The sequence below is a fragment of the Sciurus vulgaris genome, assembly GCF_902686455.1.
Source record: "Sciurus vulgaris genome assembly, chromosome: 10".
Lineage (NCBI taxonomy): Eukaryota > Metazoa > Chordata > Mammalia > Rodentia > Sciuridae > Sciurus > Sciurus vulgaris.
Genome location: NC_136470.1, coordinates 1,591,740 through 1,606,442, shown reverse-complemented (window position 1 = coordinate 1,606,442; position 14,703 = coordinate 1,591,740). Strand labels below are relative to the sequence as shown.

Genomic DNA, 14,703 nt, shown 5'->3' with positions numbered 1-14,703 from the left:
AATTATTAAATTCATAAATGAAAATGGAGATATCTGTTGGCATCAGCTGCCACCAGTACAATGCCCCCCCAACACTTTACAACCCAGATTGTCAGTCTGCGAACATTCTCGGCAGTCATTGGTCCAGATTGTCAGCCCGGGAACCCCTCACCAGCCCTCAGTCTGCGCGTTAGCCCGTGAAATTCTACTTCTTAAAAATGGCTCCACTACCATCCATTCTCTTTGCCTCTCTCTCTCTCTCTCTCTCTCTCTCTCACCCTGTGGGCAGACACTCAGTCTGTCCACTTAATAAAATCTCTTGAAGGATCCAAGATGGCGGACTGGAGGGAGGCTGTGTTCCTTGTAACTCCGGTTTCAAGCAGAGGATATCTGTTTCTTGGCGCCTAACATTGGCCATTTGCCTGCCTCTCGCCTGTCCATCACCTGCCTTACACCTGTCCATCCCCAACACACGAGGTTCACCTCCCAATCGCCAACAACAGTCAGCAAACTGATCGCCAACCGCCAGTGGAGCGCCAGCTGCCTGCTGTTGCCTGGAATTTCACTGTTACAGTACCTGCAGGTTTGATTACATGTGGCTGCCGCCATTTTGAGACAAGAGCCAAGCCCCGTAGGACCCCTGGCCAGACTGATTGAGTCCCGTCTCCAGGATCCCTCAGCCTGACCAATCACTCCCTGTCTCTGGGGCCCTCACATCGACTGACTTCACCCTGCCACCAGGACCCCCAGACCAACTGACTGCACCCTATCACCGGGACCCCAGACCGACTGCACCCGGCCTCCAGGATCCCACAACCACACCAAACACACCCGACCTCCAGGACCCCTGCCTGACCAACGGCATCCCGCCTCCAGGACCTCCTGCTGACCACAGCCACACAGGAGCTGCAGTTCCCCATTTGCCAACACATCTCGAAGCTGGAGCGGCCATCTTGGATAATCCTGGAAGCCGGAGCTCCTATCTTTAGGTGGGGCAAATCCCATCCTGAGACGCCTGCTGGAGGCTTGAAGCTCATTGTCAGGTACCTCTCATGCATCAGGCTACTGAAGACTGGGAGGTTTCATTACTATATGTAGATTTTCTTTGTTCTCCTTATTGAAAAAATTTAAGTTTTTATTTCTTCACTTTTCTTGCTCTCTTTTCCTTTTGTTTACCTGTTCCCTCAGAGTTGCTTTCTCCCTTTTTGCATGCTAACATCCAATTTCTTTTGAGTTCACTCTCACCCTTTCTATTATCTAGAACTTCTGTATATTCTTTTCTTATCCCATTAACAGCCACATTCTACATCCCTCTGCATCCTCTTTGTCCTCCATTAGAAACGGCAGACCTTATTGCAAACCTGAAGATAATATTTGAACTCATTCTGTTTATTATGACAATTTTGTTATTGTCCTCATAGGGGTTATTTGGTCTAGGATTGCGTAGTGTATGAATTGGGCACTGCTAATATTGATCTCCCCTTAAAGAAAGGGTTTTGGAAACCCATAGGGCCACTATAAGCCTATAGGGAGAAATCTGCAATACCCCAGATCTGCAGCTCTAGAGGGGAAGATGCATGAACAACATGAAAAAACAAGGGAAGAAAATGATTCAAACAAACCTAGATTCTATATTAATAGAATCCAGTAACAGTATGTTAGAAGAAATGTCAGAAAAGGACTTCAGATTATACATGATTAAGATGATTCACGAAGCAAAGGATGAGATAAGAGAGCAAATGCAGGCAATGAATGATAATACCAATAAGCTGAAAGAGCACCTGCAGGAAGCAAAAGATCATTTCAACAAAGAGATACAGATTCTCAAAAAAAATAAATAAATAAAAATAAACCATCAAAAAAAACAAATTGAAATCCTTGAAATGAAGGAAACAATAAACCAAATAAAAAACTCAATGGAAAGCATCACCAACAGACTAGACCACTTGGAAGACAGAACCTCAGACAATGAAGACAAAATATTTAATCTTGAAAATAAAGTTGCCCAAGCAGAGAAGATGGTAAGAAATCATGAACAGAATCTCCAAGAACTATGGGACATCATGAAAAGACAAAATTGAAGAATTATCAGGATTGAGGAAGGCACAGAGATACAAACCAAAGGAATGAACAACCTATTCAATGAAATAATATCAGAAAATTTCCCAAGCCTGAAGAATGAAATGGAAAATCAAATACAAGAGGCTTACAGAACACCAAATGCACAGAATCACAACAGATCCACACCAAGGCACATTATAATGAAAATGCCTAACATTCAAAATAAAGATAGGATTTTGAAGGCCGCAAGAGAAAAGCATCAGATTACATATAGGGGGAGACCAATACGGATAGCAGCCGACTTCTCAACCCACACTCTAAAAGCTGAAGGGCCTGGACCAACATATTTCAAGCTCTGAAAGAACATGGTTGCCAACCAAGAATCCTATACCCAGCAAAACTAACCTTCAGATTTGAAGATGAAATAAAATCCTTCCATGATAAACAAAAGTTAAAAGAATTTACAAATAGAAAGCCTGTACTACAGAATGTTCTCAACAAAATATTCCAAGAGGAGGAAATGAAAAACAACAATGGAGGTCAGCAAAGGGAGGAACTACCTTAGAGAAAAACCACTCAAAGGAGAAACCAAGCCAACTTAAAAACCAAAAATAAGCCAAATGACTGGGACTACAAATCATTTTTCAATAATAACCCTGAACGTTAATGGCCTAAACTCATCAATCAAATGACACAGATTGGCAGAATGAATTAAAAAGAAAGACCCAACGATATGCTGCCTGCAAGAGACTCATCTCATAGAAAAAGACATCCACAGACTAAAGGTGAAAGGATGGGAAAAAACCTACCATGTGCATGGACTCAGTAAAAAAGCAGGGGTTTCCATCCTTGTATCAGATAAAGTGGACTTCAAGCCAAAGTTAGTCAGAAGGGATAAAGAAGGACATTTCATACTGCTTAAGGGAACCATAAATCAGGAAGACATAACGATAGTAAATATTTATGCCCCAAACAATGGTGCATCCCTGTACATCAAACAAATCCTTCCCAATTTCACGAATCACATAGACCACAACACAACAATTCTGGGTGACTTTAACACACCGCTGTCACCATTGGATCAATCTTCCAAACAAAAACTAAACAAAGAAACTACAGAACTCCATAATACAATCAATGATTTAGGCTCAGCAGACATATTTAGAATATTCCATCCACCAACGAGCGAATTCACTTTCTTCTCAGCAGCACATGGAACCTTCTCGAAAATAGACCATATGTTATGCCACAAAACAGCCCTTAAAAAATGCAAAAAAATAGAGATACTGCCTTGTGTTCTATCAGATCATAATGGAATGAGAGTAGAAATCAATGACAAAATATAAAAAGGAAATTACTCCAACACCTGGAGACTAAATAATATGCTATTGAATCAAACATGGATAACAGAAAACATCAGGAAGGAGATAAGAAAAATTCTTAGAGGTCAATGAGAATGACGATACCACATATCAAAATCTCTGGGACACTATGAAAGCGGTACTAAGAGGAAAATTCATTGCATGGAGCTCATTCCAGAGAAGAATGAAAAGTCAACAACTAAATGACCTAACATTACAGCTCAAAGCCCTAGAAAAAGAAGAACGGAATAACAGCAAAAGTAGTAGAAGACAGGAAATAACAGAGCTGAAATCAATGAAATTGAAACAAAAGAAACAATTCAAAAAATTGACAAAACAAAAACTTGGTTCTTTGAGAAAGCAAACAAAATAGACAAACCCTTAGCCACACTAACAAAGAGAAGGAGAGAGAACTCAAATTACTAGAATTCGTAATGAAAAAGGAAATATCACAACAGACACCACTGAGATACAGAACATAATGAGAAGCTACTTCGAAAATCTGTATTCCAACAAAATAGGAACTACTGAAGACATTGACAAATTTCTAGAGACATATGCTCCTCCCAAACTGAACCAGGAGGACATACACAATTTAAACTGATCAGTATCAAGCAATGAAACAGAAGAAGCCATTAAAAACCTACCATCCATGAAAAGCCCAGGACCAGACGGATTCTCAGCCGAGTTCTACAAGACCTTCGAAGAACTCATTCCAATACCTCTCAAAGTATTCCAGGAAATAGAAAAGGAGGGAACCCTACCGAACTCATTCTATGAAGCTAATATCACCCTCACACCCAAACCAGGCAAAGACACATCAAGGAAGGAAATTTTTAGACCAATATCCCTGATGAATATAGATGCAAAGATCCTTAACAAAATATTGGCAATCTGTCCAAAAACATATTAAGAAAATTGTGCACCACAATCAAGTGGGGTTCATCCTGGGAATGTAAGGTTGGTGCAACATCCATAAATCAATAAATGTAATCCATCATGTCAATAGACTTAAGGATAAGAATCATATGGTTATTTCAATTGACGCAGAAAAAGCGTTCGACAATATACAACACCCCTTCATGCTGAAAACACTAGAAAAAATAGGGATAGTAGGAACATACCTGAACATTGTACAGGCTATTTATCCTGAGCCCATGGCCAACATCATTCTTAATGGAGAAAAACTGAAACCATTTCCTTTAAAAACGGGAACAAGACAGGGGTGTCCTCTTTCACCACTTCTGTTCAACATTGTCCTCGAAACTCTATCCAGAGCAATTAGGCAGACTAAAGAAATTAAAGGGATACGAATAGGAAAAGAGGAACTTAAGCTGTCACTATTTGCTGATGACATGATTCTATATTTGGAGGATCCAAAAACCTCCTCCAGAAAACTTCTAGACCTCATCAATGAATTCAGCAAACTAGCAGGCTATAAAATCAACACGCATAAATCTACAGCATTTTTATATGCAAGTGACAAAACAGCTGAAAGGGAAATGAGGAAAACAACCCCATTTGCAATAGCCTCAAAAAAATAAAATACTTGGGCATCAATCTAATCAAAGAGGTAAAAGATCTCTACAATGAAAACTACAAAACACTGAAGAAAGAAATTGAGGAAGACCTTAGAAGACGGAAAGATCTCCCATGATCTTGGATAGGCAGAATTAATATTGTCAAAATGGCCATACTTCCAAAGGCGCTATACAGATTTAACGCAATTCCAATAAAATCCCAATGATGTACCTTAAAGAAATAGAGCAAGCAATCATGAAATTCATCTGGAAGAATAAAAAACTCAGCAATCCTTAGCAGGAAGAATGAAACAGGGGGTATCGCAATACCAGAACTTCAACTATATTACAAAGCAATAGTAACAAAAACAGCATGGTATTGGCACCAAAATAGACAGGTAGATCAATGGTACAGAATAGAGGACACAGACACAAACCCAAATAAATACAATTTTCTCATACTAGACAAAGGTGCCAAAAATTGCAATGGAGAAAAGATAGCCTCTTCAACAAATGGTGCCGGGAAAACTGGAAATCCATATGCAACAGAATGAAACTAAACCCCTATCTCTCACCCTGCACAAAACTCAACTCACAATGGATCAAGGACCTTGAAATCAGACCAGAGGCCCTGCATCTTATAGAAGAACAAGTAGGTCCAAATCTTCACCTTGTTGGCTTAGGATCAGACTTCCTTAACAGGACTCCCATAGCACAAGAAATAAAAGCAAGAATAAATAACTGGGATCGATTCAAACTAAATAGCTTTCTCTCAGCAAAGGCAACTATCAGCAATGCGAAGAGAGAGCCTACAGAGTAGGAGAATATCTTTGCCATTCATACTTCAGATAGAGCACTAATTTCCAGAATCTATAAAGAACTCAAAAAACTCTACACCAAGAATACAAATAACCCAATCAACAAATGGGCTAAGGAAATGAACAGATACTTCACAGAAGAAGATCTACAAGCAATCAACAAACATATGAAAAAAAGGTTCACCATCTTTAGTAATAAGAGAAATGCAAATCAAAACTGCACTAAGATTCCATCTCACCCTAATTAGAATGGCGATTATCAAGAATACAAGCAACAATAGGTGTTGGAGAGGATGTGGGGAAAAAGGCACACTCATACATTGCTGGTGGGACTGCAAATTAGTGCAGCCACTCTGGAAAGCAGTGTGGAGATTCCTTAGAAAACTTGGAATGGACCCACCATTTGACCCAGCTATCCCACTCCTCGGCCTATACCCAAAGGACTTAAAATCAGCATACTACAGAGATACAGCCACATCAATGTTCATAGCTGCTCAATTCACTATAGCCAGACTGTGGAACCAACCTAGATGTCCTTCAATTGATGAGTGGATAAAGAAACTGTGGTATATATATACAATGGAATATTACTCAGCTATAAAAAGTAATAAAATTATGGCATTTGCAAGCAAATGGATGAAATTGGAGAATATCATGCTAAGTGAGATAAGCCAATCTCAAAAAACCAGAAGATTAATGATCTCGCTGATAAACGGATGATGACACTTAATGGGGGTGGGAGGGGGGCAAGAATGGAGGAAGGAGGGACTGTATAGAGGGAAAAGAGGGGTGGGGGGGTGGGGGGGAGGAAAAAATAACAGAATGAATCAAACCTCATTACCCTATGTAAATGTATGATTACACAAATGGTATGCTGTTCCTCCATGTACAAACAACATGTATCCCATTTGTTTACAATAAAAATAAATTTAAAAAAATCTCTTGCATGAGTTCCTGTCCAGAGTGGTTTCTGGTGCTTTTCAAAATCACTCCACACTTGTTAAATGGGGCTGGTGTGTGGCTCAGGGGTAGGGTACTTGCCTAGCATATGTGAGGCCCTGGGTTCGATTCTCAGCACCACATATAACTACTGAACAGAATAAAGGCACATCAACATCTAAAAATATACATTAAAAATAAATAAAGATTATGAAAGAACATTGTGTTTGTTCTCCACCAAGTAGGATGAACAAGATGTAATGAACAAATTCCTATAAATACACAAATGACCCAAACCGACATCTCTGCTGTTGTTCTTTGTTCCTTTGCATAGCGTCAAGTTTCTGACCAGTTTCCTTTCGTTTCAGCCTGAATCAGTGTTTCTTGTAGGCAGGTGTGTCAGTCAGGGTTCTCTGGAGGACCAGAGTCGACAGGAAGTATGACTATATAGAGAAGGGGATTTATTAGATTGGCTCATACGGCCAGAAGCTGGGTGTCCACAGTGGCCGTCTGCCGCTGGAGAGCTGGAGGAACCAGCAGCTGCACAGCCTGAGGCGGCAGCCCCAGAACAAGAGGAACCAGCAGTGCCGCCTGCATTAAAGAGTGTTTGTTTCTGACTCTTTATAGTTTGCTGTTCATGTGTCTCCAGGTGGGTCTCTGGGTTTCCTACATGGAGTTCGCTGAGTTTTTTGGAAGTGTAGATTCAGGAGTTTCATTAAAATGGGACTTTTGGTCATCATTCCTCCAAGGTCTTTACTCTTTCCCAGCGCTCCTCTCCTTCTGGGATTCCCATTACGTGTATGTTGGTATGCTCGATGGTGTTCCACAGTCTCTTAAGATTTATTCTTTCTAAAAATCTGTCCTTTAGATGAGAATATCTTAATAAATGTGACTTCAGTTCCCTGATTCCTCTCTGTTGAAACCCTAGAGTAAATGTTTCATTTTTTCATTTGTTATTTTTCTCTTCAATTTCAGAAATTCTACTTGATTCCTTTTAAAAATCAATCTCTTTCTCTCTTCCTCTCTCCCTCTCTCTTACTGATATTCTCTATTGGGGGAAACATAATTCTCCTAAATTCTTTTAGTTCTGTGTCCATAGTTAAATTTAAGTTTCCTGAGTATGTTTAAGACACTTAATTTTCTTAGAGGAGTATTTGAAAACTTTTTTACCCTTTAAAATTTTTTTGTTCTTTTTAGTTATAAATGAGTAGAATGTATTTTGACATATCGTACATACATGATGATACTTAACTTCCCATTCTTGTGGTTGTACATGATGTGGAGTTACCCTGGTTGTGTATTCATAGATGAACATAAGAAAGTTATATTGAATTCATTCTACTGTTTTTCCCATTTCCATCCCTCCTCCCTTCCCCCTCTCCCGCCTATCCAATACAGCAAATGTCCACTTGCCCTCCCCATCTATTGTGAGTCAGCATCCACATATCATTAGACAGGACATTTGGCCTTTGGTTTTTTGGGATTGATGTTTTTCACTTAGCATGATAGTCTCCAGTTCCATCCATTTACTGGCAAATGACATAATTTTATTCTTTATGGCTGAGTAATATTCCATTATGTATATGTACCACATTTTCTTTATCCATTCATCTGTTGAAGGATGCCTGTGTTGGTTCCATAGCTTAGCTATTGTGAATTGAGCTGCTGTAAACATCAATGTGGCCGTGTTACTATAGTATGCTAATATGCCAAGGAGTGGCATAACTGGGTCAAATGGTGGTTCCATTCCAAGTTTTCTGAGGAATCTCTACACTATTTTCCATAGTGCACCAATTCAAAGGCCCACAGCATTATATGAGTGTACATTTTCCCCACATCCTCGCCAATATTTAGTATTGCCTGTATTCTTGATAATTGCCATTCTGACTAGAGTGATATGGAATCTCAGTGTAGTTTTAATTTGTATTAAGAGAATTACTTTAAAAACTTTAGTGAGAATAATTTCTGAGCTTCCTCAGGAACATTTTCTCTTACTAGCTTTTACTTTGCTGTGAATATGTTCTGCTTCCTGACATGCTTAATTACTTTTGTTGAACACTGTACCACAAATATTAAATGGGGAATTTTGGGATACCAGCTCCTCCTGTGCAGTTTGTTGCTGATTTTTTGACTTGTAGTTGGTTACGATCATTTTCTAAAGTAGTGCTGTGATAATTGCATTCTTCCTTACCAGTGGTCACCACTCCATTGAGTTAGTGTTCAGAGAGTGACCTGCGTTCCTCGCACACCTGGAGTCAAATGTGTTTCCCCAGAAAAAGGTGTGGCTGGCAGTGTGTGTGTGCTGGGTGCCGCCTGGACCAGCCTAAGTGGTGTGCTCCACCTCTCCTTCACCTCCTGCTCACACCATTGATCCTGCTCACACCTTCACCTCCTGCTCACACCATTGATCCTGCTCACACCTTCACCTCCTGCTCACACCATTGATCCTGCTCATGTCCTCACTTCCTGCTCACACCTTCACTTCCTGCTCATGTCCTCACTTCCTGCTCACTCCTTCACTTCCTGCTCACACCTAAACTTCCTGCTCACACCTAAACTTCCTGCTCATGTCCTCACTTCCTGCTCACTCCTTCACTTCCTGCTCACACCTAAACTTCCTGCTCACACCTAAACTTCCTGCTCATGTCCTCACTTCCTGCTCACACCTTCACTTCCTGCTCATGTCCTCACTTCCTGCTCACTCCTTCACTTCCTGCTCACACCTAAACTTCCTGCTCACACCTAAACTTCCTGCTCATGTCCTCACTTCCTGCTCACTCCTTCACCTCCTGCTCACACCATTGATCCTGCTCACACTTTCACCTCCTGCTCACACCATTGATCCTGCTCATGTCCTCACTTCCTGCTCACACCTTCACTTCCTGCTCATGTCCTCACTTCCTGCTCACGCCTTCACTTCCTGCTCACTCCTTCACTTCCTGTTCACGTCCTCACTTCCTGCTCACGCCTTCACTTCCTGCTCACACCTTCACTTCCTGCTCACGCCTTCACTTCCTGCTTGCTCGGAACTTGAAGGTCAGTCACAGGTGCGTGCCCAGAGCTGCCCAGGTCTTCCTGAGCACACGCCCCTCTGTGTGACGCCTGGGGCCTCCTACATGCCTAGGAACATGGGGTCTTCAAAGCCCTTCATCCCTGCAGCGCCCCTGCCCCCGCTTTTCCTCCAGGCTTCTCGGGGTGCCCACTGTTTTCACAGGTGACCCCTCCGCCCAGATGGCAGCAGATGGCTGATTCGCCTCTAGATGTTCTGACAACGCCCCCCACATCACTGCTTCTCCAGCGAGTTCTGAGCCTGCAGAAATCAAGCCTGGCCCTGTGCTGGTCCTCCAGGGAGCCCAGACAGGTCAAAAGGGGGCAGCCACACCTCCTGGGAACCAGGCCCACTCTGGCCCTCCCACCCGGCATGTCCATCAGCGCAGACAGAGTGTGAGCAGCACAGGCTTTATTGATGCTCAGAGGGCCACAGTCCTGGGGTAGCAGCAGGATCAGGAGGACCCAGCCCAGATGGGGAGGGACGTGGCCTAGAGAGGGAAGTGGTGCAGCGCCAGCTATCTAGGGGCCGGGCAGGAGAGCAGAGGAGAGTGCTCAGGCCCCAACCTGGGCCAGGCCTGGGGGACAGGCAGGAGCTGTTCCTCTATGTGCTCCAGCAGGCTGGGAGGTGGGGCATCCAGGGGACAGGGGAAGGAGGGGCCTGAGCCGACTGGCCTGGGGACATGGCTGGTCAGCAGCAGGACTTCTGTCCCAAGGAGACACGGCAGCAGGCCAGGCGGGAGCAGGCGGGGCGGCAGAGCAGGGACACACAGGAGGCCGCACGGCAGCAGCTGGGCTGGCAGCAGGAGGCAGAGCAGGAGCTGGGCACGCAGCAGGCGGGCCTGCACACGGGGCAGCAGAGCAGGGACACGCAGGGGCAGGGCCTGTAGCAGCAGACGGGCTTGCAGCAGACGGGCACACAGCAGGACGGCTGGCAGGGGGAGCAGCTGCAGCAAGAGGGCTCACAGCTAGACTGCTGGCAGGGGGAGCAGCTGCAGCCATCGGACTGGCAGCTAGACTGCTGGCAGCAGGGGGAGGAGGCTCCAGAGCAGACGGGCACACAGCACACGGGCTTGCAGCAGAGGGACACGCCGCAGGACGGCTGGCAGGGGGAGGATGAGCAGCAAGAGGGCTCACAGCTAGACTGCTGGCAGCAGGAGGAGGAAGGCCCAGAGCAGACGGGCACACAGCACACAGGCTTGCAGCACACGGGCTTGCAGCACATGGGCTTGCAGCACACGGGCTGGCAGCAGAGGGGCACGCAGCAGGACGGCTGGCAGGGGGAGCAGCTGCAGCAGTCAGGCTGGCAGCCAGACTGCTGGCAGCAGGGGCCGGAGGCACAGCTGAGTGGGGAGCAGACGAGGGTGAGGCAGGGGGCCGGGGCGCAGCAGCTGGGCTGGCAGCAGCTGGGGGCGCAGCAGGGGGGCTCGCAGCAGCTCTCTGGGCAGTCGTCCACCTGCCAGGAGGGGTCGGGGCCAGAGCTGGAGCAGATGGACATGGTGGAGGCGGCCATGGCGGTGCTGGCGGGAGGAGGTGTGGGCGGGTGCAAGTGTGTGTGAGTGTGAGTGTGAGTGTGAGTGTGAGTGGTGTGAGTGGTGTGAGTGGTGTGAGTGGTGTGAGTGATGTGAGTGGCTGAGTGGGTGTGAGGAGCCCTGGCTCTGGCTTTTATCCCCAGCTGTTTGGCCCCGCGGAGGCCCAGCCGCGTCCTTCCGCGTCCTTCCCCGTCCTTATGGACGTGCAGCCTGCGGCCCTCATTAGGGCTCAGCTCGTAAAACCCCTGGTGCTGGCAGAGCCTGGCCCCCGGGGCCACCTAGCGGGAAGTGCCGCTCCCTGGGCTGACCCTGCACCTGCCCCTCGAGGCTCACCTTCTAGGGCTTCTGGCGTTGGCTCTTGGCCCCGGGGACACGTTCTGTGAGTCCTTGGCCTGTGTGTGCACTGGACCCGCCTGGCCTCTGGCAGGAGAGACTGGACGGAGCTGCCCGTGTTGGGGAAGGGCCCAGGTGAGGTGGCCCTCCCTGCGGCTGGGTCTCTGTGATCCGAGGTTGTGTGGGCAGCAAGGCCAGGGCGGCCTCCTTCTCCGAGGAGATGGAAGTTCCAGCCAGGCCAGGGCTCCCAGGACAGTCCCCGCTTAGGACTCTGAGCCCTGGCACTGTGCCAGCCTGACCTCTGGTCCTTCCGTTTCCCCAGACCAGTCGTCCCTGGTCATGGCAAGGTGGGTCCTGGGTCAGGACCTAGGACGGGGAGGCCACCCAGCCTGGGAGGTAGTGTGGAGTGAGGGTCGGGCGGAGAAGCTGGAGGACGCTCGTTGTGGCCCAGGCCTGTCCTGGGAGGTCAGCTGCACAGGAGCCCTGACCTCGGGTGGGCCTTCACAGCAGCCCTCCCAGAGACCGAGCCCAGCAGGGCAGTGGATGGCGTCTCCCAGCGCTGGTGTTCCTGAGCCCAGCAGGGCGGTGGACAGGTCCTCCAGGAACATTTTGAGGTCCCATGCACTCCCTTGCAGTGATGAGGCCAAAGCAGTCCTGGACAGTGTGGGGAGCTGGCTTCCACTTGGTCCAGAAATCCTGTAGGTCACGAGGAGGGCTCCACGTGAGGTGAGCAGGCCCACAGGGCTCGGAACCTTCTACTGCTGTCCTGGAGGCCCAGCGGAAGCATCTGGTCCGGAAATGACGTGTGACGTCATGTCTGCTGTTTGCAAGTGAGACAACATCACCACGAGAGCAAGTCACTGTGGGGTGGTGTCACAGGCCGTGTCCCTGGTAGGTGGAGGAGGCTGACTCCGCACCCTGCAGCTCCCTGCATACCCGCTGCCCCAAGGTGATGAGGACGGAGAAGCCATCGATGTGCCGCCAAGAAGTGAAGTGCCCAAGAAGTGAACTGGACGGTGGTGGAGACAAGGGTGACCTTGGAGACCTCCCTGAAGGACAGACTCCAGCGTCCTGTGCCTTCAGGACACAGTCAAAATCCCAGCTCAGTCCAGGGCCTTGGGCAGACACAGGCTTGGCATCTCCACGGCCGTTGGCAGGGCCCCATGGCCCCGAGGCTGATGCCACAGACCCCCTCCCCACGGTGCACAGGCCCCAGCGGCCCCTCGGGAGCCGGGGGGCCTCCTCCCGGAGCAGCGATGGTCCCAGGGCCTCCAAGCGAGCGCCGCTCACCTGCCTCGTTGGCTTTACCTCCCCGTGAGGTTGCTGCAGAGAGAGAAGGCCACCTCCTGCCACACGGCCGAGCCACCCGTTCTGTACATGGGACCCCTCTTCATCGGGATCTGCCATTCCAAAAGCCAGTGGAGTCGGGCACATCGGTCACGCTTGCCATCCCAGCAGCTCGGGAGGCTGAGGCAGGAGGATCACAAGCCAAAGCAGCCTCAGCAACAGCGAGGCACTAAGCAACTCAGTGAGACCCTGTCTCTAAATAAAATACAAAACAGAGCTGGGGACGTGGCTCAGAGGTCCAGTGCCCCTGAGTTCAATCCCCAGAACCAAAAGCAACAACAACAACAAAAACAAAAAAACAGCAGAGAAGGAAGACAGCAAGTGACCAGGAAACTCCACCTGAACGGAAGGTCGGAAACATCCCGTTGGACATTCCAGCTGCAGGGCGGAGGCTGCTCTGCTGGCTGCTCCATGGCGTGACAGAGGGCACACAGGCAGCTGCTTGGCAGGCGGGTGAGGAACGGCGGGACCTTACCGGGGCTGATTCTGGACATGGAAGGCAGCCTGGGGACTCAGGAGCCGGCCTTAATAAAACAAGGGGGCCCGGCTCTGCCGCCAGCAGCAGGCCTGCGGGAGGGGCCCCTGAGCAAGGTGGAGGCACGAGGGAACTAAGGGAGCCACATCCTCCGGAGGCCGGTGTGGCCCGGGTGCAGAGAGAACCCAGATCCGAGAGGCTGCGGGCCATACTGAAAGGCGGGCGCCCCATGTCCAGCTGCAGGCCGGGCTGGAGACGCACCTGCGGGGACTTAAACAGAGTGATGGAGTTCGCACACTGAACAGAGAGACCAGGAAACAGGGGTCTGCAGGTGACAGAGGGGACAAAGGACCGGCTCCACCGCACTGTGGGGCCCGGGCCCCCTGGAGGGCGGTCTCCAGGTGGACTGGGGCTGCTGGGTCCCTGAGGTGCACCTCAGGCCGGTCACCATTCAGTAAAGAACCTGGAGCCCACCCAGCCTCAGCCAGCCTCCAGACCCCCTGTGGGGTCTCCTCCCACCCCACCTAACGCTGCGGAGAAGGGAGCCGAGGAGCTTCTCAACTCCGATTCTTTAGCTTTTCATTGAGAATTTCGTTTTCTGTTTTTTTCTTTTCTCTGTTTAGTTGTGCCCTGAATGGCTCATGGACACTTATACATATTCATATTTACTTTTTCTCATTTCAAGCATTTTTTGAAGGCAGTTATTTTTTATTTTTTGATTTGTTCCAATTGGTTCTCCCTGGCAGTAGAATGCATTTAGACACATTGTACACAGATGGAGCATAACTTCTCATTCCTCTGACCACACGGTGCTGAGTCACACCAGTCGTGTGATCATACGGTTTACAGGGTGATAATGTCCTTCCCAACCTACGGGCCTCCCCCCCCCCCCCGCCCCACCCACCCTCACTCCCCTCTGCCCAATCCAAAGTCCCTTCATGCTTCCCTTCCCTCCCCCCCACTTTGGATCAGCATCCACTTATCAGAGAAAACATTCGGCCTTTGGTATTTTGGGATTGGCATATTTCACTTAGCACAATGTTCTCTGATTCCATCCATTTACTAGCAAATGCCATAATCTCATTCTTCTTTAAGGCTGAGTAATATTCCATTGTGCATACGTACCACATTTTCTTTATCCATTCATCTGCTGAAGGGCATCTAGGTTGATTCCGTAGTTTAGCTATTGTGAATTGAGTTGCTATAAACATTGATGTGACTGTGTCACTGTAGTAAGCTGGTTTTAAGTCCTTTGAGTATAAACTGAGGAGTAGGAGACCTGGATCAAAT

General features: G+C 47.7%; 2 protein-coding genes across 4 annotated transcripts in view; both read right to left on the bottom strand.

Annotated features, from left to right (window-relative positions):
• Positions 1-14,703, bottom strand: part of TSPEAR (thrombospondin type laminin G domain and EAR repeats) — a 162,246-nt gene that overhangs the window by 44,334 nt on the left and 103,209 nt on the right. The window lies entirely within an intron of this gene.
• LOC306637895 (uncharacterized protein) lies at positions 10,312-11,239 on the bottom strand (the record flags this gene model as incomplete). 2 transcript variants are annotated; one of them, XM_079100783.1, is made up of 2 exons in its annotated part: positions 10,312-10,870; positions 10,967-11,239. In XM_079100783.1, 2 exons carry the CDS (start codon positions 11,237-11,239, stop codon positions 10,418-10,420), a joined length of 726 nt encoding a protein of 241 aa, XP_078956909.1. In that variant the 3' UTR covers positions 10,312-10,417. The 2 variants fall into 2 exon arrangements, with proteins under 2 accessions (XP_078956909.1, XP_078956908.1); XM_079100782.1 differs by having other exon boundaries at positions 10,312-11,239.